Genomic DNA, 25,065 nt, shown 5'->3' with positions numbered 1-25,065 from the left:
TCGGAATGCCCAGAAAATGTACTATATCCCAGCAAAAGAGGCATGTTTTTAACTTAATATTTACCCGCTACAGGGCAGAAAGTGTTGTGTTTGCATTTTGAAGAAAAGGTATTGTTTAATTATTTTTTATATATGTATTAAATATTTTTCAAAAGGATAAACCTTACCTCAAAACATCTGTTGCACAGTAAAAAGTTCAATAAGTTGCTTGATATTTATTTTTAATACATTGTGTTATATTTTTAAACTTTTGAACTTTCTCCTGAAAAATCAAGTTTTTTGATTTATGACGTTCTTGAAAGGAGTGAGCGATATGTGAACCAAAATTAAGCAAAAAGGTACAAATATCTCGGATGCATTAATTTTTGTCGAGTTTATCGATACTCTATGTAATGAGGCATGGTAACTTACCTCCGGTGGGCAGGCGGGGGCTGCCGGTGATGAACTGCAGGAAGAGGCGCTGCTCGTGCGCGTCGTAGGAGGAGAGGATCTCCAGCAGGAAGCGGATGGCGCGCGACTCGGGCGTGAAGCCGTGGTCGGGCTTGCACGCCTCCGCCAACGCGCGCACGTCCCAGCGCTGCCCACTGCCGCCAGCCACATTACCTAAAACAAAAAGTATCACCAATTACTTTTCTTCTTCTGTCTCAATCCTGTGGACTGGTCTGCAGCAGCATATGACACCTCCTTCGCCATTCCGGTCTATTCTAGGAAACTCTCTTTAGCTCCTCATAAGTCAAAAAAAGCCCATGTCGCATTGTAAGCGTCCTCTGGCGTTTGTTCTGGCATTTTCCACAATTTTTTATTCTTCATTCAAACCCTCATCCGCTCCCGATGGTGCATAGGGCACTGCATCATATAAATGCAGTATTATATTGATCATTAAAACATGAAGGAAAGTTGATCAGCCCTCCGCTTCAGGGTCTACCAGTCCAGGGTAGTATTGAATAAATATTAATGTGAAAAAATCATTTATATATATTTGACCCCCCCTGGGAATCGAACCAGGGACCTCCAGTACAGTTGCCGAGCGTGCTGACCATGACACTACAGAGGCGGACATTTTTTTATTACATAAAATACAGCAAATCATCAAAAACGGTGATTTGCTGTAATTTTATCAGTTGGTTTGTGTTAAGAAAAATAGAGGAGAATCTCAATGATAAGCAAAGTCGGGTACAAATCTATTAAGTGATGGCTGAATGCGTACCAGTTGAGGTCCCGCAGAAGATGGCTTCCAGCTCTTCGGGGTAGAACATCTTGAGGTTGGTGAGGGGGAACACGGACTCGAATCCTTCCCGGAATGCGTCCATCTGTCGCACCACTCCTGTAAACATTGAAAGGTAAGTATTCAATGTAACACTCGCCACTCCAGGGGGCACTGTGAACAAGCCCCGTGTTCTTTCTACATCTCTCGACTAAATGAGAATCGAGTACAGTAAAACCTTGTTATAATGGACAAAAAAACCTGTCAAATGTAAAAAAAAAAAAAAACAACGCCCTGTCAATATGTCTTCATCTTCAATCTTCAAACCCTTATCCGCACTTCAATGGTGCACAGGGCACCGCATCATATAAACGCAGTGTTATCTTGATCGTTTCAGGTACCAGTCTAGCGTACTTCGAATAAATATTAGAATGAAAAAATCACTTTTTTATCACAATTATTTGATCCCCCTGAGAATCGAACCCGGGACCTCCAGAACGGTAGCTGTGCGTGCTGACTATTATACTACGGAGGAGGACAAAATTATACATGCTTAAATTCTAGTGATGCCGCATGTAAACAATTTTTAGCGGCCATGATAATCAGATTTTTTTTAAAAAACCTTTATCCGCACCCCAATGGTGCATAGGGCACTGTGTTATCTTGATCGTTCACACATGAAGAAAAGGTGATCAGCCCTCCGCTTCAGGTACCAGTCCATGGTAATATTAAATAAATAAATATTACAGTGAAAAAATCACTTATATTTATTTTACCCCCCTTGGGAATCGAACCCGGGACCTCCAGAACGGTAGCCGAGCGTGCTGACCATTACACTACGGAGGCGGATAATCAGAAATCATGTCACAAAACTTCAAAAATGCAAACAAAACTTAATTCTTTTTTCAAAGCAAGCGCATCGATATCAAACGGCAACATCACTTTACGACGACAATAAATAGAATTTTGTATTGTTAATTATATTTAAATGCATGTCCATATTTAAAAAAATAAATAAAATAATTTAACTTAAAACTTTTTTTATTTCTTTTGGCTTAAATGGACACCCTTCCCCCCAATGAGTCTTGTTATATGGAGATTTTACTGCATAATAAAATGAAGATGACGGCAGTTGGTTACCTTCGTAGAGCAGCCAGTGCGTGACGAGCTGGATGTACTGCGCCAGGTTGTGCGCCGTGACGGGGATGTCGCGCCCGCCGCGCCGCAGCTCGGTGCACGAGTGTCCCGGCAGGATGAAGTCCAGGCCCAGCTCCTCGATGGGGCAGCCGTCCAGCTCCATGCCCGACAGCAGCTCGCGTCTCCGCTCCTGCAACAAGTAGTACAGCTTATATTACTTACTAGATCTAAGGACCTTCTTCTTTTAAAAGTATAACTCATAGTACATATTTGCTAACTTTTTTCATTTTCATCCTTTTATCCTGTTAAAATCAATTTTTTGTAATTTATATTAGCACTTTTAACACATTCACTGCTTCAAAAAAAATAATTTCTTTAACTTGTTAACCGGGCGGTCCGCTGTCCAATCACGCAACTTGTAACGGGCGCGAATACTGATTCACTCCGTGTCTTAAATTCATGTCGAGACATGCATGGATGACTAATACCTTTGTTGTTCGAAAAATATACGTCCATATATATAATAAACATACATTTAAACATAATAAACATACAAATTCATTTTTACTTAAAAAAAATTCTGGGGTATATTTGCCCATTTATACCTATCACACGGATCTGTGTATTCAACTCTCGCCAGCAGTGCACGCAATAGACTGGCGCGTTTGTATGTTGGATCCGTGTAGTGGGCACCATGCGCATAAACTACATCTGTATAATCGCCCTCGAGATAGTATTTTATGAAAATGGCATTATAAAAATTATCCCAAATTAGCGGAAGGTTCGCATCTTCTTCTTCTTCTTTTTAATGGCTTTTTCACCCTTCTTGAGTGTTCTAGCCAGTGACTTTCAAGTGTTAGTATTCCTGTTAGAATTTATTTTTCATTCAGGTTTGCATCTGTGCGGAGTTAGTTAGACAGTCACCTGCGAGAGGGAGCTGTCTCCCTTGATGGCCTCGGCGTGCAGCGCCACCTGCTGCAGGCGGCACAGGGAGCGCCACAGCTCGGGGGCCACGTGCCGCACGTCCGCCAGCCCCAGGCAGGCCTCCTCGCCCACCACCCAGCGGTAGAACGACTGCGAGAACGGCAGGTCCAGCTGGAAGATGGCAATTAGTTAATTACAGCTCGCAACGTGATACACATCAAAAGTGTAACATTCACCATTCAACAACATAGGGCCACACTCAAAATATTTATTTACAGATTTGGTATTTAATTTGTATACATAAACACACTCAAAATGTTGTAAATGACTCCCAGTCAGAGTTTCTCAGTTCGAACCCACTCTACTACAATTTGATACCTATTTCTAAAAATGAGCCGCTTAGACTCACAAAAATAGTATGGAATTGAAATACTTGTGTAAATAATAAAAACACAAATATATATACTTTTTTTATATAATAATAAAAATTACAGTGAAACCTCTATCTATCGTTCTTCGAATAATCGTTTTCCCGGATGTGTCATTTGTTTCTTCTACCCGGAATTCATTTCATACAAAAATAGATCGCATCGATCGTTTCTATCCAACATTTTACCGCATTCATCGTTTGAATTACGCTACATATTTGACATAATTTGTCTGTTTTTTTTTACATTTTCTCAATTTTGTTATATTCGACGACAATATTTCAACGTGTGGGATACAGACTATCAAAAGCTTGTGTGATGGATACAGCAGAAGAGGTCTGAAGATCTTTGGGTTCTGTTGAACTTCGTATTTTTTTTTAATTAAAACATTTATTTCAATCAAAAACTTGTATCCTTAAAATTTCAACCTACCGGTTATGCAATTGGGAGGACGGTATCTTTACTCGATCGTATATACTAGTGTATTGACTTCTTTATCCCACATTCATTGTTTTCCCGCATACATAGTTTATTTCACTAGGTCCCTTTAAAAACGATACATAGAGGTTTCACTGTATATACACACAAAAAAGAAAACATTTTACAGTTTGTAGAATAAATGTACGGTGGTGGGGTGTCCTTACCATTCTGGAGTCCATGACGGCCTTGGCCATGAAGCGGCCGAGGAAGCGGAACTTGGCCTTTATGCGCGAGAGCTGCGCGGCCTTGGCGCCGCGGCCGAGCGCCTGCGGGAACAGGCCGCAGGGCAGGCTCACGTAGCTGGGCTCGGCGCGCTCCTCCTCCAGCGCCAGCGCGCTGTACACCGAGGCCAGTGCGTCCGCGGCCGGCGCGGGCGCGCCCCCCTCCGCCACCACGGCCGGCTGGCTGCCCTTCACCGCGTCGCCCCCGAAGCTGCCCGGCTTCTGCTTGAAGTTCTCGCTGCCGTGCCACAGGTCCAGGTCCGCGCGCTGCAGCTCCAGGGACACCAGCGCGTAGAACTCCAGTGTCGGCCCCAGCCCCGTGCCCACCTCGTTCTCGTACTTGATCTGCCCAATCGAGAAGCGGCACATTAGGAAAAGGCGAGACAAAACTTCTACACACAACACAGTAATCTAGCCCTCACTCAGATCTTTCTCAATATTGTTTAGTACTTAAAATTAAAATAAAGAAGTTTAATTGTTTAGGAAAGCTATTTTCCATTAAAATATTTACAAAATTCATGAATTTATTATGTTTGTGTATGTGGTTGGTATCAGAATTAGAATGAACACATATGCATTGCTTGTATACGGATTTTTTGAACATTATGATGTGTTTAGCGTTACGGCCCTAAGACTTGTGCAATACGCCCCCAAAGCAATACCAGGTTTCTGACATAATGAGAGCCTTGGATACCCAATTTCCAGGGAGTTGAGTAGCGCCTTGGAGTTGGCCATGTCCTGCACGACCTGCTTAAGGATAAGCATTACCGCCCCAAAATTTGTGAAATACGGCCTCTAGATACTAGGGTTCCAGAAAGAGAGAAGGGGGTGGGTGTGCTGACCTCGAGTAGCGCCTTGGAGTTGGCCATGTCCTGCACGACCTGCTCGGCCTGCTTGAGGATGTGCTGGCGGGAGACGGTGCGCTTGCGGCGGTCGAGGCGCGGGGTGACGCGCTCGGCGCTGTCGGCGCCCGCGTGGTTCAGCTCGGGGCTCGAGTCCAGCAGGCGCTGCAGGGCGCGGTCGCGGTCAAATGACACCGCGTAGAACAGCAGCTGCCGCGTCTCAAACGGGAACAGGAACGGGCTGCAAACATACCACACGTTACACTCAACTAACTATCAACAAGGTCGGTGTTAATGAAAAACCTCCCGATAACAATGTGTTGATATATTTTCATTATTTTAATTTATTATTGAACGTTTCATATAAAAGAGACCAGAAGATCATGAAATATTTTGGATTAGAAATCAAAATATTAATTAATAAGCAATCTGCCGCCATAGTGTAGAGGTTAGCACTTTTGGCTACCGTGCGTGGAGGCCTTGGGTCAATTCCCAGGGGGGGTAGGGTTAAAATAAATAAAGGCGATTTTTCACCAAAACATTTATTTGATAACACCTCTGGACTGGTACTTGAAACGCAGGGCTAATCACATAGCCTACATATAATTAACGCTCAAGATAATACTGATTCAATACGATACGTACCAGTTGGTTAATATCGTATTGAATATGTATACGCAACAGTTGCACCATTGGCTAACCCTCCATTGGCTTCTAAAAGAAGAAGAAAATTCCAATCATCTAAATTTGACTGTAATAATGGAAATTGGACTTACCAGGCAGAAGCGATTTGGTGAAGCCAGGGAGGCAGATTTCCTGTCATGATGACCAGAGGATCCTGGAGCTGCCTGCTAGCCTTGGCAGCCAGCTAGTAATGAAATGTGAAAAACATTATTAGCATTAAAATGTCAAATTACAGATTCCGTTATAAAAGAAATGTGTTTATCTAAATAGAGATATTTTCAAAAGATAAACTGACCATCACGCCACCTCCCCTCAAGGAGACGAGAGAATAGAATGCCAAACCAATCTGTCATTGCAAATAATCTTTGCCTCTTCTACATTCATCTGCATCTCCTCTTACATACTTTCTGGTTATTCCGACCTCTGACCTGACTACATTCAAGTATTTATTTATTGACTTGGCGTTTAATTTGTAGAACTCCATTTTAATTTATGTATTAATTTTAAATCAAACACAGATTTTTTGAGTCTACTAAGTTGTATTTTATTAACAAAAAACACATAAAAAATTATATTGTGACAATTGTTTCGCCTTGTTAGGGCATTATCAAACGAATGTTAATCTTTTTGTTAATAAAATACAACTTAGTAGACTCAAAAAATCTGTGTTTGATTTAAAATTAATACATTCAAGTATTTAAATACTTAAACATATAATTTTTCCTTAGTCTTCCTCTACTTCTATTGACTTGACTGTTATTTCTTCACTCGTTCGATTTACATGCCCAAACCATCTCAACATACCTTTTTTAATTTCATCAATAATGCTTATTGGTTTTGCAGCATTGAGGATTGCATTTGGACTGCATTCAGTCTACTTTCATCCTTCTGTTGCCAACTCCATGCTTCACTTACCATACATTAGGGTTAATATTACAGTTGTAATGTTTCACACGGTATTAATTTTTAATTTTCAATAATCTCGAACAGGATAGTTATATTACAAAATAAAATAACTAAATATGAAAAACCGCTAATTTTGCTCATGGCAAGTTGTGGTATACCTTGGAGTTGAGGAAGTCGGTCTGCGGCAGCAGCGGGCCGGCCAGCTGCGGGCACGCCCGGTACAGGCAGGGCCAGTGGCGCGCCAGCGCGTGCAGGCAGCGCAGCAGCGCCAGCGCGGGCAGCGCCGCGTCCGTCACCGTCACCGCGCCCGGCAGCCGCGCGCCCAGCGAGCGCCACAGCGCCACCTGGACCAAGGGTACTTGGCCCTCTGGAACACATATAACCGCTCGTTTCAGTATCTCATTCTTTATAAGAAAAATCGCTTACGATTGCTTATTGTCAATGAATTCCTAATACTCAAAATTTTTGATTTATTTTTATAGTAAGATAATGAGTACCTCAGGCTTACGAAAATCGTGTCCTTGGTTAGGCTTACGAATACCCTCTGGAACACATATAGCCAATAGTTTTAATATTTCATTCTTTATGAGAAAAATCGCTTACGATTGCTTATTGTCAAAGAATTCCTAATGCTCAAAATTTTACATTTATTTTTATTATAAGATGATGAGTAGGTTAGTTAGGCTTACGAAAATCGTGTCCTTGGTTAGGCTTACGAATACCCTCTGGAACACATATAGCCAATAGTTTTAATATTTCATTATTTATGAGAAAAATCGCTTACGATTGCTTTTTGTCAAAGAATTCCTAATGCTCAAAATTTTACATTTATTTTTATTATAAGATGATGAGTAGGTTAGTTAGGCTTACGAAAATCGTGTCCTTGGTTAGGCTTACGAATACCCTCTGGAACACATATAGCCAATAGTTTTAATATTTCATTCTTTATGAGAAAAATCGCTTACGATTGCTTATTGTCAAAGAATTCCTAATACTCAAAATTTTACATTTATTTTTATTATAAGATGATGAGTAGGTTAGTTAGGCTTACGAAAATCGTGTCCTTGGTTAGGCTTACGAATATGCTCTGGAACACATATAGCCAATAGTTTTAATATTTCATTCTTTATGAGAAAAATCGCTTACGATTGCTTATTGTCAAAGAATTCTTAATACTCAAAATTTTAGATTTATTTTTATAATAAGATAATGAGTAGCTTAGGCTTAAGAAAATAGTGTAAAATTGGATATTTGTGTAAATTATAAAAATAAAAATAATTGATTGACATAGATTGCAAGCTTATAGTATAAAATACTTATACAGATTTTTTATATTATTTATTTTTTTACTACATATACATTATTAATTTAGTATTATTAACCCTTACCGATCCAATGTCAAATCTCATTCGACATTTTTTTCAACATTAGTATTATGAAGTTGAAATGCTAGCTCACATTTTTTTCACTTGTATCTTTAACAACAATATGTGGAGCAGAGGACAAATAAATTTTTGCCCATCGAAATATGTAACTCTTCCAGGATTTTTTTTTTTGGGGACCGGAAAGGGTTAAGTTTTTAATCACTTTACTCATATCGCTCACTCCTTTCAAAAACGTCATAAATCAAAAAACTAGATTTTTCAGGAGAATGTTTTTAAAGTTTAAAAGTATAATAAAATGTATTAAAAATAAATATCAAGCCACTTATTAAACTTTTTACTGTGCAACAGATCTTTTTAGGAAAAACCTCCATTTGAAAAATGTTTAGTTAGTGTGTTTAAAAAAAAATATTAAACAATACCTTTTCTTCTAAATGCAAAAACAACACTTTCTGCCATGTAGCGGGTAAATATTAAGTTAAAAATATGCCTCTTTTGCTGGGATATAGTACATTTTCTTGGCATTCAGAAAACATGCACAACTAAAAATTGTCAATTTTTTATTAATGATGTTCTTGAAAAGAGTGAGCGATATGTATTTCTTTTATCTATTGATTTATAGATTTTTCCAATTAAATATGAATAAAATTAGAAAACAGAAAAAAGTTTGAACAAACAAGTAAACATAGCTATAATGACAGTGATTCCATCTCACCGTTCCAAAGGTCGTCGGCCTTCCTCCTGTTGTTGGCCTTGGTGGAGGTGCCCTTGCCCTTGCGGCCCGTGGGCTGCGCTCCGCCCGCGGGCTGCGAACCCGCCGCGCCCGGCGCCGGCGTCCCGCCGCTGTTGTCCACTCCTCGGTAGAAGATGGTGTGCGTCTGCACCCACACGCCCGCATTGCCTGCCACAGAGAAACATTCATTCACAAACTGCTCCCTAGTCAGGTCCGCCTCCCCATGTTCAGCCGAGAACTGCATACCGATCATCAACAGTCCTGGGCGACAGGAACCTGTTCCCTTGTAGATGAGGTATCTCTACATGAGAGAGTACGGCTATTCGGCTTTCCAAACTTAAAACACAGTAAGGGACTTTTTTTTGTAGGTTTTTTTCGCATTTTTGGATTAAGTAGAATCTACTTAATCCAAAAATGCAAAAAAACCTAATACAAAAAAATGTCCCTTACTGTGTTTTGAGTTTGGACAGCCATATTATTCTTGGCTCTACTCGACCGAGTTTCTCCCGAGTATGCTTGGCTACAACAATTTAGAACTGGAAGAAATGTCTATTTAACTATGCATTTTTTCGGTTGTTGCGCGGTTTGGTCCCGGGTTCGATTCCCAGAGGGAGTGAAAATAAATATTAGCGATTTAACACTCTAATATTTATTTAATATTACCCTGGACTGGTCTCTGAAGCGCAAGAGTGATCACCTTGCTGTCATGTAAGTAACGATCAAGATAACACTGTGTCGCTACGATGCAGTGCCCTATGCACCATTGGGTGTGGAAAAGGGTTAGAAGAAGAAGAGATGATCGATTATCCTGAAATTATCCGGAGCATTGGTCTGTATGTTCCCGATAGTTACCTAAGACAGCGTCGGCATTGATAGATAGACATTAATTATTGTACTCCAGGAAAGGTTTATTATCAGAACACAACCTTGATATTTCAGTCAAAAGATGTGATTTCCCCGAGTGTTGGATTACTGAATATGCCGAACTATAAAGACTATTATATGCTTTATCAATTTGCCAACACAAAACCCTTTGCATCTGTTTCATTGACTATTCTTAGAATTGATGGATGATGTATTGCAGAAATCCTTGTAGTGCAATAGAAGCCCCCCGGTGTTGGTTAGTAAAGTGCCGAGTGGTCCTTACCCAGAGGCGCCTCCGTGTCCGTGTCGGTCTCCGATTGGTCGTTGGCCTGCGGGCTGAACTGTCTCACGGCTTGGTACACCGTCATGTTGTACGGGAGAATGGTTTCACCAATCATAAACTGCAGTTTATGTTTTGACCTGCAAGAAAAAGTTTCATTGTGTTTTATTATTTGTCCGCCTCCGTAGTGTAATGGTCAGCACGCTCGGCTACCGTTCTGGAGGTCCCGGGTTCGATTCCCAGGGGGGGGTCAAATAAATATAAGTGATATTTTCACTCTTATATTTATTGAATATTACCCTGGACTGGTACCTGAAGTGGAGGGCTGATCACCTTTCCTTCGTGTGTTAATGATCAAGATCCCACTGTGTATATATATATATAATGCAGTGCCCTATGCACCATTGGGGTGCGGATAAGGGTTTGAATTGAAAATTTAAAAAAAACATATATAATTTTACTTGGTAAATATCACGAGGTTTAGGCAGAAGACAGATCTTTTGGCTCCGGGATATATATATGAGATTGGATGGGGATCAGACTGTCGAGGCGCTGTTTAGAGTTGCCTTAGACAAGGATAATTGCTCTCAAGTGATAGTCGACATGAGGGGAACCTGATATGGCCAGAAGAAGAAGAAATACCACTATTTAATAATATCCTTTATGACGCATGTTTCCATGCATTCAACATTGTTATCAAATAATTTTTAAGATTTACGTTAATAATGATGCACAATAGATTTAAGAAACAGTGGTATCTACCGAGTAAAATTTTAATTATCACCGAAAAGATATTACAACAATGTGACTGCCAAATCTATTGATGAAATCATTATTTTCTTAGAATAAGAACATTGGAACACAGCAAAAAGCTTAATACATTTTTTTAAATATTGTATTCAGGCTCACAGTAAACAGCAAACTGGACGAACCACCAATTTGAGAGCATAATTTGTATATTTTAAATTTTGATCAATTTTATTTGTCGAATTTACATTTTCCCTGCTAATTTTCGCGCCATGTTTCCTCCTGTAGCACTTTGCGTATGCTTTATTTTATTATATGAAGACACAACTGTTGAAAACATGAAATGATTTGGAGAAAATATGGAGATTGATCTTTACCTTCCCTGTTGGACCGTGACGGCCGCCAGAGACTCGTCAATGTCCTCGTCCGTGTTGTCCTCGTCCGAGTCCTGGAGGGGCTGGTGCGGGGCCCCTGTGCTACCGCCTCCGCTGCTCTCCCTCTGACGCGCGTACCCTCGTACCACCAGGTACCTAGCGAGGATCAAATCATTCCGTCAAATAATCAACATAGTCGGTAAAATTCTTCATTTTAAATCATTTGGGAGAGTTGCTGCATTATGTTATTTAAATAATAATTTCCTCACAACCGTTGGTTCTTATTTGATTTTTTTTTTTTAAATAAATCACTTGTATTAAACCACTTTATGAGTTTTATTTCTTAAACACGGCTAGTTTTGAAAACCAACAGATCGGCTGTCCAAACTGAAAACACAGTAAGGGACATATTTTTTGTGTATACGTTTTTTTTGTTGCATTTCTGGACTAAGTAGATTCTACTTAGTCCAAAAATGCAAAAAAATGTACTACAAAAAAAAAATTACCTTACTGTAGTAAGTCCTTTACGCTTTCATAGACCACATATAGTTACCATGCTGAAGGCCAGGTTCAATTCTCAGGAGTCAAAATAAATAAAATTATTTATATTTTACTCCTTTATTGATTTTTTATTACCCTGGACTGGTACCTGAAGCGTAAGACTGATCACCTTGCCTTCATATAATACACAATGAATGTAGTTGAAGGGGGTTAATACAAGATGTAATGAAAATATATATATTTATTTTTTTTTACTAGTATTTGGAGGGGAGGTTTACCTTTCGATAGCTTGTACAAGAGCCAGCGGGTCGATCTTCACGGTTCCACCCTTCCACTGCTTCAGGTTGGTACAGCTTGGGTGACGTTGGAGATTACACTGCAACAAGAACCATAAATTAGCGTATTTCTCACAGTGCCACTCCACACACAAGTATTAACCTTTAACCTTTGTGGAACAATGCCTAAAACCACTGTTCAGTGGTCCTTTTAGCCATTGTTCCACGAAGTGTATGCCACGGCACACTGGTGTACCGTGGTGGTTAGTTGGTGTGCCGCAGGAAAAAGTATATTTTTGTGAAAATAACACAATTGCTCCAAATTTTGATTGGTTGTACTCAGTTAAGTAGGCTCACATTTCGCATTAAAAATAATATGTTACCATAATATGGTAAATACGCACCTCAGAAATTTTTTTATTTGATGGTTTAGCTTGAATAGAAAAAGTTTGCGGAACACTGCTTTAAGAAACCGCAGATGTGGGTCGTTCAATACCCACCAGTCCCATACAGGAGCGGTGATTGTGATGCATTTCAATATTGGATTACACTGATTTATGACAATAGTATTCAAGAATTCATTGAATAAATGATGTGTTTCCCATCCATTTTATTTCTGGTTCCAATAAATATTTTAGTAGCTAGGCATAGATAGCAAGTCGCGCGAATATTTCACAAAAATGCTTGTGCAGGGTTCTACCCTTATTGCACACGGCGCATGAGCGTCTAAAAGTTCTCCTTTCCATATTCGCTCCCTAGGTGGAGCATATGGCCAACAAGAGACGTCTCCAAGTCACTCTGTCACGCGCAATCTCCTTGGCTTTCTCCCAGGTCAGTCCGGGGTCTCAAGTTCCGCTGAGTATAGTCAATGAATGGTCGTCAGCGACCTTCCGGGGCGCCAGAACCCTCGGGGTTGGAAGAAGAGACATGAGGGGCTGATGCACTCAGGTGGCATTCTAAGGACATGTCCCAACCATGTCCACCTTCTCCTCTTTAGGACTTCCAGTATGAGGGGCTGTTGAGTTCTTCTCCTCACATCGTCAATCCTGACAAAAGTCATACCACTTTATGCCCAGTTTCGCCTCAGGCACCTATTTTCAAAATTTGCTAGTTTTTTGCTTTGAGCTTTGGTGAGGTGCCACGACTCACATCCATACAGCAACACTGTTAGGATGCAGGCGTTAAAGAGACGACACTTGGTTTTTGTCGAGTAAAGCAGTGAGTCCCAGACATTGCGCATTTTATTGAATATGGCTCCTGCCATTCCGAGCCGTACGTTCAGTTCCTTCTGGACACTACCATCCTAAAGGTTAAGGGTTGGCAATGTTCACTCAGTCTGCAATAGTGGCTAGTATTTATTTACAACACTTTGAGTGTGTCTACTGTAAGAAGTTGGGCCTACCTTGAGTTGGTGAGTGTTGAAGAATTTGAGGGCGCTGGTGGAGGGCCGCGCCGGCAGGTCGTGCACGCGCACCGGGAACTGCTCCAGCTGCGACACGCACGCGCTGATCTTGCTGACTAGCGCCGACAGCGACGACGGGTTGAAGTTGAACATCGGCTCCACCGCACTGGGCAAAATAAAACCACGTGTTACTTGCGACACCTGCCATCTCATACCGATTGCTTTCCTGATTATTCTCACTATGATATATTTTTTTAGTGAATGTAAAAACATACTAAAGTAAAAAATAAAGATAAAACATTCATTGAATCGTTAGTCACTTAGTGGTAGTACCCATCCATTATTAATTTAGATTACGGGACATTCGTAAAATTCGGGATTCAAACCTTGTCAAAAATTCAAATGTTGTCTCGGGAGCACCGAGACAACATACGATTCACATATGTCACATCGTATTCAAGAGATGCTTTATTGGAAAAAACGATTACCCATTGTGGATATTTAATTAAGGAAAAAGCTCTTTTTATTTTTATGATTTTTTTATAAACTTTTTTTATACGATTTTTGGTACATTCTATCGTATTGATTTGAAGTTATTTTATTCTTTCAATTCTTTATTTTAGTGCTTTCACACAAACATCATGGTTAGATTAACGCAGAGATTAAGAGTTAGTTATGCGGTTTATAAAAATAATGGAACCCATCCCCCAGTTTTGTATGTAGTTCAAGTCTTTTTTTATGCAAATTTCTTTTATGCAACTCCCCGTGGAACGTATCTATCGCATAAAAAGAGACCCAAGTGTATTCTAAAACTAACCAACCATCACACCGCTTCCCGCAGGGGTAGGCAGAGAGAATAGAACGCCACACCACTCTGTCCTTGCAAACATTCTTCGCCTCTTTCACGTTCATGCATCTCCCTCATACATACCCGCCGATTGTTTCGACTCCTAACCTGACCACTTTCAAGTGTATTCTGAAAATATACATATTCAGAGAGCAAGGTAAGAGATTGGCTCACTCTATATCCAGAGGCATGTCGGTGAAGATGTTGAGGAAGGTGCGCAGGCGGGCGTCGCGCGAGGCGAGCTCCGAGGAGTCCTCCTCGTTGGCGGCCGTGAGGAACGTGAGCAGCGCGCCCACCAGCCCAGAATGGTTCACCTGCAAGGCACGGCACATTATAATTTATTCTTAAGACACATAAAATAAAATAAGAAATAGTTTAAAAAACAAGTTGAAAAGTGGCTTCTTGATATGGGACACAAGAGCTGCCTCAAATTGGTCACCCCACCTAAATCTTATTTCTAGATTGTCATTTCAATAAACTACTTAAAATCAATAGTATAACGTGGTCACTAATCATTCTTTAACCCTTACTGGTCCAATGTGGAATCTCATTTGACATCGATTTTTTCCACTTAGGTCCCATGTCGGATGTTATTCGACATTTTTTTCACGATAAGTATTATTTATTTAAATTCCAAGCCTCCATTTTCCAAGTCACTCGTATCTATTACAACAGTATGTGGAGCAGAGGACAAAATATTTTTTTACAATTGGAATGTAACTGTCTACCTAGATTTTTTTTTTAATTTTGGGGGACCGGAAAGGGTTAATATAAAATTAACATAGCTACAAGTCTTTTATAACATTGTTAAATATTGCAGAATAAAATGTGGAATCAAGTAAGTGATTATTTCATAAAATTGCAATGCCTTCATAAACGCATCTTCTGAGGAGCAATGAGTGGAGGTTTAGGAGCGCACCGTAATCCGTGCAATCCATGTGCCCCCACATTACTATTGTTGCATAATATTTATTTCACTGTACTAAACTGTACTTATTTCATTAACACATTTCGGACGGGTGTTTTTTTTTTGCCTGCGGACTGCTGGTGACGAGATTTGATAATTATGTACATATAGTTTAGACTTTAACAAAGAGATTGGTAGATAATATTCATGTAAAAACATTAAATAATTCCCTCTTTTCGGACTTGGAAATTAGGCCAGGGCAGAAGGTAAAAATACACTTCCCGTCCTTAAGCATCAATCAACTGTACAAGTAGAAATACCTTTCCCGTACTAAGGGCGCTTGTCCACTACCCGGAATTTTACCGTCCGGCAGTCCGGTTTTGAAAAATGAAAGCGACTATAACAGTTTAGTGTGATTGAATTAACGCGCAACGTGTTCACACACCAATCAAGAGCACCGATCCAAAAAAGATGGACAAGCCAATCAGCGTTTTAAAACACTAACTGACGTGCCGGGCGGTAACATTCTGTGTAATTCCGTGTAGTGGACAAACGCCCTTACGGCGCCTGTGCACTACAAGGAATTTTACTGTCCGACAGCCCAGTTTTTAAAAAATAAAAGCGACGACAGTTTAGCGTGATCGAATTCACGCACATCGAGATCGCGCACCGATCCGGAAGAAAGATGAACGAGTGAAGCCAATCATCCATTTCTTCATGGTAACCGGACTGCCGAACAGTAAAATTCCGTATAGTGCAAAAGCACTCTTAATGTGTAAACATTACATTATTTAATATATTATGTTGTAATATTTGTAATTTGAAAATAACAATTTGTTTATAATGTAGATGAACTCATGGAGTGTTGGTGGTCACCTCGAAGGGGGAGATGTCGCTGTCGACGAGGACGTCGCGCAGCTGCAGCAGCGCGGGCGCGGGGTCGGGCGCGGCAAGGCGCGAGACGGCCTCGGTGAGGCGCGCCAGCACGCCGCTGGCCGCATGCACCGCGCGCCCGCCGCCCTCCGGCTGCTCCGAGCACAGCGCACTCGCGCGCGAGCGGACCCACTGCCGGGCCTTCTCCCTGCAACCACACACAATATCATCATCACTCACAAAGTACAAATTGGAAAACATACTGAGAAAGTTAACCCTCTCGTTTATATTTCTTAAAAATAAATATAAATAAATATCTCTTGTGGATTTTATGTAGTTAATTAGAACACAGAAGCAATTAGACCGAGAAAAACATGGCACGATCAGGTATGCCAAATACTTTAAAGTGGTCAGGTTAGGAGTCGTAATAATTGGCGAGTATGTATGATGAGGAGATGCATGAACGTGGAAGAGGCGAAGAATGTTTGCAAAGACAGAGTGGTGTGGCGTTCTATTCTCTCTGCCTACCCCTGCGGCGAAGCGGCGTAATGGTTAGTTAGTTTGTTTTTAGCAATTATTTTTAGGCATTTATTTTTTAAGAATTTCACGTTATTTCATATTTTTTTCTCAAGATAGCTTATATCGCTCACTCCTTTCAAGAACGTCATAAATCAAGAAACTTGATTTTTCAGGAGAACGTTTTTAAAGTTTAAAAATATTATACAATGTTTTAAAAATAAATATCTAGCCACTTATTGAACTTTTTACAACGCAACAGATCTTTTAAGGTAAAACCTGAAGGTTTTTTCTCCATTTGAAAAATATTTACTTTATTTCAAAAAATAATTAAACAATACATTTTCTTAAAAATGCAAAAACAACTCTTTCTGCCCTGTAGCGGGTAAATATTAAGTTAAAAATATGCCTCTTTTTCTGGGATATGGTACATTTTCTGGGCATTCATAAAATATGCTCAATTGAAAATTGACGATTTTTGATTTATGACGTTCTTGAAAGGAGTGAGCGATATTACATTTAGTATACAAATTAATATTTACACTTAATTTCACATCATATGTTTTTACATTTTCTAAAAATAGACAATGTTGCTTTTTAAATTCATTACAAATCTTTTCATTCTTCATACATTCAGGCATCTCATCACACATTTTTAAACCTTTTTACATAATGCAACTTTGTAATTTAATTTTTTTTTTTAATGGCAGTCATATTCTATCCTTACGAGGCTTATTTGCATTCGTGAGAGCATAATGTGGGGTTTATCCTGTAATTTTGATGGTAAAAGTAGAGAGTAGTGATTCAGATGGTTGACGTACCTGTTTTGTGCGGCCACATTGGCATTGGACTGCAGCGAGTCCCGGGACACGGCCCCGAGCCCCGAGGGCGCGCCGTGCTGCCGCGCCCAGCGGGCCGGGTTCAGCGAGGCCAGGAAGGAGGTGGTCTTGGAGGTGGCGCCGCCCAGCCGGGACCTGAAGGAGGAACCTGCGAGGAAGAGCAACCAAATTAAAATCTGATTGCACCGGTGACTGCGAGAACGAGCTTGGAAAATCAACCGGGAATTTGAGAATCTAGTCAGTTCAAAGTAATTTTGTCAATATTGTTCAGGATCACAAATGTAGTTGTCAGTTTAAAGTAATTTTGTCAATATTGTTCGGGATCACGAATGTAGTTGTCAGTTCAAAGTAATTTTGTTAATATTTTTTTAAGATCACAAATGTAGTCATAGCAACCTGTTGAATAAACGGATTGTATCCTAATTACGAGTTATTATTACCGATACCCGAGCCCGTAATACTTAATTTACATCATATGTATATTTACATCTTCTTACAGTACAAAAAACCTTTCTTTATAAATTCTTTCAGATGCTTTTCATTCTTCATACCTTCAGGCATCTCATCATACATTTTCAAACCCTTTACAGTAGACAATTTTGCGATGCTTTTTTTTTTCAAAAATAGCAATGGCAAAATATGTGGAAAAGAGACCCCGCTTAGCACCGATTCACGATAGCACGCCATTTAGCTTACTCGCGCTAAGAGGGGTATTATTGTATAGGATATTTACCGTGCGGATGGTGCTCGTGTTGGGGGTCCTCCTGTCTCCGGTGGCGGGCCCCCGCCGCGCTGGCAGCGCTCGCAAGCGCGCCGCGCTCCCCGGTGCGCTTCGGAGCGCGCTTGCGCTTCAGCACGTCTGTCAGGCGCATCGACATGGGACTCTGGGCTCTGCAAACACATAAACTCTTAATCAACGTCGGCTAACTGTCATCTGTCACCTTCGCAGTGAGTGATAATTTATGAGTCTATATGACAATTTATGACATGTCTACGACATGTCTATGACAATTTATGACATGTCTACGACTACATGACTTGTCTATATGACAATTTTGCACATTTACCTGAGCTCCTGGGGAATGCCAGAAGGCAGCGGTATTTCGGCTCCAAGCTGCTGAGCCTCTATGGAGGTGGCGCTGCCATTTGGTCCTATAGATATACTTGATTCTATTGAGATCGCTGAAAAAATCGAACAATCATATTAGGTACATAATAATACAACAAAACACATGAATTTTTATCATTATTGATGGCGTGTGGGCTAGTTCGCATAGTAGATTGTAAATTTTTGTGTCACAGTGTAGATTACAAGGACTGACATCTTGGTAGATCTTCTGAATCCTCTCTCTAGAGAGTTGTAGTAGGCAGCAAATCCCTTGTGCAATGTTCTTCATGTAATGTCTCAGCAACTTGGATTTATTAATTATTTAATCGATTTAACGCGAATATGTTTAATATTCAGTAAGCTATTTTTAGCGGTGTAGCTGAGTGAATCGGATCAACGCTGAAAAGAGACTGGTCGATTTCGATAATGTTGGAATTGTAAAAGAAAAACACTCTTTTTTTACAACTTGAGTTATATTTATTTTATTATAACAACTTGTTTCGGAAGCTATGCTTGCATCTTCTCCAAGATAGAAACACAGCTTCCTAAAGTAGTCTTTATAATAAAATAAATATAACTCAAGTGGTGAAAAACATGTGTTTTTCTTTTACGATTTTATCATGTCTTACCACAAAGTGAATGTCGAAACAATAAATGAAATGTTGGAATTAGTGATTTTTTTCTCGAATCTTTCGAAGGTGCGAGAGGGACAGGATAAGTTAGGCCGGTGATAAGGAGACAAGGATAGGTATTAATCAATCCACACCTGTGACACTAAGACAAAAGGCCAATTGAAACCTACTCTTTTGAAAATACTTTGAGTGACTTACCAGACGCAGCGCTACTGAAGAGCGCCGCAGCGGCGTGGGAAGTTCCCGGAGCGAGGCTGACTACCGAGGGGGCCACAGCGTTAGACATGGGAACCCCTTTGGATACACCCGTGCTCAGCGTTATACCCTGCAATCAACCGTTGATAAATTACACCCTGCCCAACAGTGGATGAAACATTTCGGCTGTCCAAACTCAAAACACAGTAAGGGACATTTTTATTGTACTACGTTTTTTTCGCATTTTTGGACTAAGTAGATTCTACTTGTAAGTTGTAATGGCTGACGGTAGCAGTTTAGATCAATCAATAATGAAACACATATTAGGCTAATTTTACTATTGGTTCTACAACTCAATGACAAATTTTCAATGAAAGAACCTTGGCAGGAATGACAGTGTGAACGGCGAGCAGATCTCTCTTCGGGCTGGCCACCCGGGGTCCACTCTTCGGAGGGCTGACGCACAGCGGCACGGCGGGGTCCGCCAATTGGCGAATCTGTGTGTAAAATTCAAATATTACAACATGCGCTTCTTCAAACCCTTACCCGCACCCCAATGATGCACATGGCACTGCATTATATAAACGCAGTGTTATCTTGATCGTTAACACATGAAAGGTGATCAGCCCTAACTCTAGTCCAGGGTGATATGTTTATGTTTATTTGACCCACCTTGGGAATCGAACCCGGGAACTCCAGAACTGTAGCCGAGCATGCTGACTTTTGGTTGTGTGCTCACGCTCAATTTTTTGTTTTTTGGAATATATATGGAAAATATATATATATATTTTTAACTCCTTACCTTTAAATAACTCTTTTCTTTTCAAAATTGTCTAATTATTTAGTATAAAAACTTATTTTTCAATGCAAAAACAATGTTTTAAGAAAAAAATCGTTTCCGTAAAATGTTACCTGGATTTAGTGAAAATAAAGTTGTGACTTAACGAATACTTGGCTTTCATTCGAACCCTTATCCGCACCCCAATGGTGCATAAGGCACTGCATCATATAAACGCAGTGTTATCTTGATTGTTAACACACGAAAGATAGGTGATCAGCCCTTCGCTTCAGTTACCAGTCCAGGGTAATATTGAATAAATATAAGATTAGAGTGAAAAAATCATTTACATTTATTAGGCCCCCCCTCTGGGAATCGAGCCCGGGACCTCCAGAACGGTAGCCGAGCGTGCTGACCATTACACTACGGAGGCGGACGAAAGTACGCCAGCTCCCATTTGTACGCAAGCGAAAGCGGAAAACCACCACGCCCTGGGTTTCAAATCAACCACAATAGGTTTTGCAATGTAGCTTTCTCCAATCATATGTGAGATTCATTCGGAATGAAGTTGAGAAGAGTGTTTTGCAATATTACCTGATGCATGACTCCCTCTCTGCGGAAGTGCACCCCAAATACGTCGGGCAGCTTCTCCATCAGGATCTCGGCCATCTGCAGGGAGCCCACCACGATACGGAGATCACTGGAGGCCATCATGCCCGCAATGTGACTTGAGATGACCTGCGAACAATAAAGAGTTAGATCCATGAAAATTGAAAGGTGCTCTAGGCAGGTGCTCAGCAATATTAGATTCAGGCAATTCCTTTTGGAATATATAACATGAAGTATATCGGTGATTTTGTTTTGTCTTGTGATTTTTCTTTAGATACGTTTTTTTTTAAACTAAGACTAACCATCACGCCGCTTCACCGCAGGGGTAGGCAGAGAGAATAGAACGCCACACCACTCTGTCCTTGCAAACATTCTTTGCCTCTTCCACGTTCATGCATCTCCTCATACATACCCGCCGATTGTTTCGACTCCTAACCTGACCACTTTCAAGTATTTGGCATACTTGATCGTGCCAAGTTTTTTTTGGTCTTTCTATGCTCCTTTTTCCAATTATGTTCACCTCATAAGTTTGTTTTACCGTTCTTTCCTCACTCATTCGTTCTACATGTCCAAACCATCTCAACACACCTTTCTTAATTTTATATGCTTTCTTTAAAACATTCTGTTATTTTGTTTTGAGTATTATTTAAAAATATATATATATATAAAAGTATGACAGTTTTAATACAATTTATTATTATTTGAGACTTGAAAAATAATATTTGGATAATCAATACATAACGCCATATCGAAAAATCGTAACAAGGGTGCTTTTACATTATTCATATCTACTTTATCAAAAGCTTTGTAATGTAAACAAACTACAAATCTGAAAAAAAAGGAAAGGAATATTTTTTGAAGGAAGATCGCCTAGAATTTATAATTTAATTTAAATTTAGTTGAAAAGACGGGAGTTGAAGTATAAAAAAAATATTTTGTATAAGCCCACTTTTACTAGTTTCGAGAACATCTGTTTGTATCTTTGCTTTTTGTTGAAAAAATTTATATTTTTTTAAAATTAAACACATCAAGTGGTATATTTACCACTTGAAAACATATGTAAGTTTTTCAAACTAGTCGTATATGTAAATAAAACTCATCAAGTGGTATTATATTCAGGTGTTTAATTTTTTTTAAATAATCAACATGTCATTCCACAAATTTAATGCCGAATCAATAAAATAAAACATTTATAGTTTTCGAAACTAGTCACATTTACATTCATAAACTCATACAAGTAGTCTCATCCTAGTTTTTTTTTTTTTTAATTTAAAACAGCATGCTACTCCACAAAGCTGAAGCCAAATTGATGGTTCTTCAGTTATAACGGAAACTGGTTGGGATTTGTGGATTATCTTCAGGCAAACGGGCCTGACACTGCAAAGGCTCGCCCGCAAACTGGTATTGGGTTCGAGTCAGAGTTGACTCAAAAGTGTGGATAGGTGAATGGCTCCGAGTGGTGTAGGACTGACCTGATACTTGAGCACCCAGGTGAGCATGTCGGGCTCGGCGTGGTAGACCATCCGCAGCAGCGCCTTGAGGCACTGGCAGCGCACGGCCGGGCCCGCCGAGCTCGAGTACACCTCCAGCAGCACGGAGCACAGCGCCAGCACGCGCTTGCCGCTCGCGCCGCGCACGCAGGCGCTGCGCGCGTCGCTCCACCTGCCGCCCGGGCCTGGGGACGACACAATAATAATAATAATAATTTGGATAATTTGTATAGCTTATTTATTGTAACTGCAGACAGTTGGTAGAATTCCAAATTGAATTGTTGGGTAATATATCCAAAATTAAACAAGGTTTATTTGGTTGAATTCTACATTTATTTATGTATATTTTAATACGTGACGCGTTTCGTCTTCTTAGGACATTATCAAGTGTTTGATAATGTCCTAAGAAGACGAAACGCGTCACGTATGAACTTAGACATAAATAAATGTAGAATTCAACCAAATAAACCTTGTTTAATTTTGGATATATAACCCAACAATTTGAATAGCGCCATTTTCGTAAAATACTACCTTAAGGGCGCTTATAAAGACATGGATAATAATAATAGGATGATGATGATAATGATAAACAAAAAATAAATGGATTAAAACGTCGTCAATCGGTCTCGGGCCGTCGAGTCTGGAGCGGGGAAAAGATGAGCTGACAAATTAAAACGCCTTCCTCTTGATCCCGTGGGCTGGAGAATGGCAAAGGTGTTGAGGAGGGCAGCTTGTTGAGCTCCTCGTCATTGTGGATGGCCAACTTCCAACTTTCAGACTAGCATAGTTCAAACGCGACTTCACTTTTATCCTCTTTTGCCGCCTTTCCGTGATCCGACATGATGGTTTTGTCTCAGAGGTATTCCGCTTTCGCTTTTATACGAATGGGAGCTGGCGTAATTGAGGTATTTAAGGTTGTAGTTCGATTTCAATCCCATCCTCACCAAGCCAGACATACAGATTATTTTATAAAAAGATCTGTTGCACAGTAAAAAGTTCAATAAGTGGCTTGATATTTATTTTTAATATCGGAGTTTTACCTACCATTAAAACTCTTATTATGTTTCTATTGATTTCTGGAGTCCATCATGAGAGAAGCGTTCATTTTCTTTTCCGTTATCGCGGTTTCTACTGTCTATTCCTGGGTCAGTGTCCTACTCTATGGTCGCTTTGTCCGTTTCCGCTGATTTGGTATCCGGTCATCCATGGATTTGGGTTGTTCATAAAGCTCATGATGCACCAGGTAGGTCTTACCTGGACTCCAGAAATCAATAGAAACATAATAAGAGTTTTAATGGTAGGTAAAACTCCGATATTATGTGTTCTGAATTGATTTCTGGAGTCCATCATGAGAGATCTGTCTGTTATCTCCTGGTGACCGGGTGATGCCTTTATTTGATGTTAACTGGTTGAAACAGGCTTGCTAGAGAGGAGTCTTTTGAGACGGTGTGATTAAGCAACTCTCTTTGGTAATATTTCCTGAAGGTATTTTCACTTTTCCAATTTCCTCTCTCTAAGATATTATCAATTGGGTAGTTTTCTAACCAATTGAGGGATGCGACCGCTGAGCGTGTACTGCCGGGGGTAGCTTCCACTCCTGCCATTTTCAGCGTGCTCTTTACCCATCCTCCTATTATGGTTCTTGTAGCCGCTTTTACGGGGCCCCTCGTACTTATAAATAGGTTATTAAGGTTATCCACTTCCGACCTTCGATCCTTGGACAATTCTACTAGTTTTCTTGTCCAAAAGACTGGGTTTATATTAAGCTCCGGTGATTCTAAAAGTTTCCAGCTGGATTGCTGGTGTAACCGGGTGTCAGTCTTTGATCCAAAAGACGGATGTAATATAATAGAAGTGCCTTCATCCTGCAGGTTTCCATCCGAGATGTTTAGTAACGTCAGGTCGTGTACTCTTCGTCCTGACGAGAGCAGCAATAGTGTTGCCACTCTACACGATATCTCGTATAAGGAGTTTAGTTTAGGGCTATTTTTACAGAGCCAATCTTTAACAATCTGTGGATTCCAGATTGGAGATTTTGGGAGAGTAGGCTTTGCCATGGCTATTGCTTTAAGGGTATGTTTTACCAAAAAATTAGAGCTGAGACTTTCCTCAGCTGTTGGGTTACAGAATGTTGCTATCGCTGACTTATGTACTAGTATAGTATTGTATGACAATTTCTCTTCGATAAACAACTGCGCCAGGTATCTGGCCACCTGGTTTGCAGACGGTTTGTTAGGATGGAAATTGTTATTTGATGCCCAGCGGCACCATCTATCCCAAGCTGGCTTGTAGGTATTTAGCGTCGAAGCTCGCCACCCTGATAGAAGCAAATTCTTTTCCTCAGGATTCCATCTACTCAAAACGCCGTCCCACCCCCAATTTTCCAAACTTCTATTTCCAGTTCTTGGATTTTTGGGCGGAGGTTTGCCGGTGGATGTGTCGATTAGTACCGATTCCAGGTTTGCTATTTTGAGTGGTGGCGCTAATGATCGGCGTATTAGGTCTGGTCGCCAGAACGCCCTCGGCCACCTTGGGACTGCGAGAAGGTATGTTCCGGTCGCCTTGTTCAGGTGTGCTAGGATTCTTGGTATTAAATTTGGCGGAGGAAATATCCAGGCCAGATTGAAGTCCCAACATTGACTGAAAGCGTTTTGAAAGATTGCGCACGAGTCCGTGCAATCTCTTGACACGTATGTCGAAGTCACGTGTGCCGTTACGGAAGCAAATAGGTCTATATCGGGTTGCCCGAAGAGATTGAAAATCGGTTGGGTTGCTGCCGGTAAAAGGTGCCACTCCGGAGGTGTTTTTCCCCGAGATAGGTGATCCGCGTCTCCGTTGTATTTTCCGGGAAGAAACTGAGCTGTCAACGAGATATCCCACTTGTCTG

At 40.5% G+C, this 25,065-nt stretch overlaps 1 protein-coding gene across 2 annotated transcripts in view; it reads right to left on the bottom strand.

The window, feature by feature from the left end:
• ctrip (E3 ubiquitin-protein ligase ctrip) overlaps window positions 1-25,065 on the bottom strand; it is a 91,268-nt gene that overhangs the window by 1,692 nt on the left and 64,511 nt on the right. For both annotated transcript variants that reach the window (XM_088264323.1, XM_088264324.1), the window contains exons 17-38: window positions 22,161-22,363; window positions 20,674-20,817; window positions 19,682-19,798; window positions 19,305-19,431; window positions 18,434-18,548; window positions 18,100-18,257; window positions 17,349-17,514; window positions 16,015-16,219; window positions 14,406-14,545; window positions 13,385-13,550; window positions 11,986-12,083; window positions 11,210-11,362; window positions 10,089-10,225; window positions 8,924-9,109; window positions 6,985-7,193; window positions 6,013-6,104; window positions 5,237-5,477; window positions 4,338-4,739; window positions 3,266-3,436; window positions 2,345-2,531; window positions 1,208-1,324; window positions 412-603 (exon numbers count right to left, since the gene is read on the bottom strand). In XM_088264323.1, coding sequence (XP_088120449.1) covers window positions 412-603; window positions 1,208-1,324; window positions 2,345-2,531; window positions 3,266-3,436; window positions 4,338-4,739; window positions 5,237-5,477; window positions 6,013-6,104; window positions 6,985-7,193; window positions 8,924-9,109; window positions 10,089-10,225; window positions 11,210-11,362; window positions 11,986-12,083; window positions 13,385-13,550; window positions 14,406-14,545; window positions 16,015-16,219; window positions 17,349-17,514; window positions 18,100-18,257; window positions 18,434-18,548; window positions 19,305-19,431; window positions 19,682-19,798; window positions 20,674-20,817; window positions 22,161-22,363 — 3,726 coding nt within the window. The remainder of the gene's footprint in view (window positions 1-411; window positions 604-1,207; window positions 1,325-2,344; window positions 2,532-3,265; window positions 3,437-4,337; window positions 4,740-5,236; window positions 5,478-6,012; window positions 6,105-6,984; window positions 7,194-8,923; window positions 9,110-10,088; window positions 10,226-11,209; window positions 11,363-11,985; window positions 12,084-13,384; window positions 13,551-14,405; window positions 14,546-16,014; window positions 16,220-17,348; window positions 17,515-18,099; window positions 18,258-18,433; window positions 18,549-19,304; window positions 19,432-19,681; window positions 19,799-20,673; window positions 20,818-22,160; window positions 22,364-25,065) is intronic.

The sequence above is a fragment of the Brachycentrus maculatus genome, unplaced genomic scaffold (assembly GCF_059751285.1).
Source record: "Brachycentrus maculatus isolate JH-2025_06_01 unplaced genomic scaffold, ASM5975128v1 h1tg000223l, whole genome shotgun sequence".
NCBI classification, from domain to species: domain Eukaryota; kingdom Metazoa; phylum Arthropoda; class Insecta; order Trichoptera; family Brachycentridae; genus Brachycentrus; species Brachycentrus maculatus.
The sequence above is the reverse complement of the archived record's forward strand: the minus strand, read 5'-3'. Positions and strand labels throughout refer to the sequence as shown.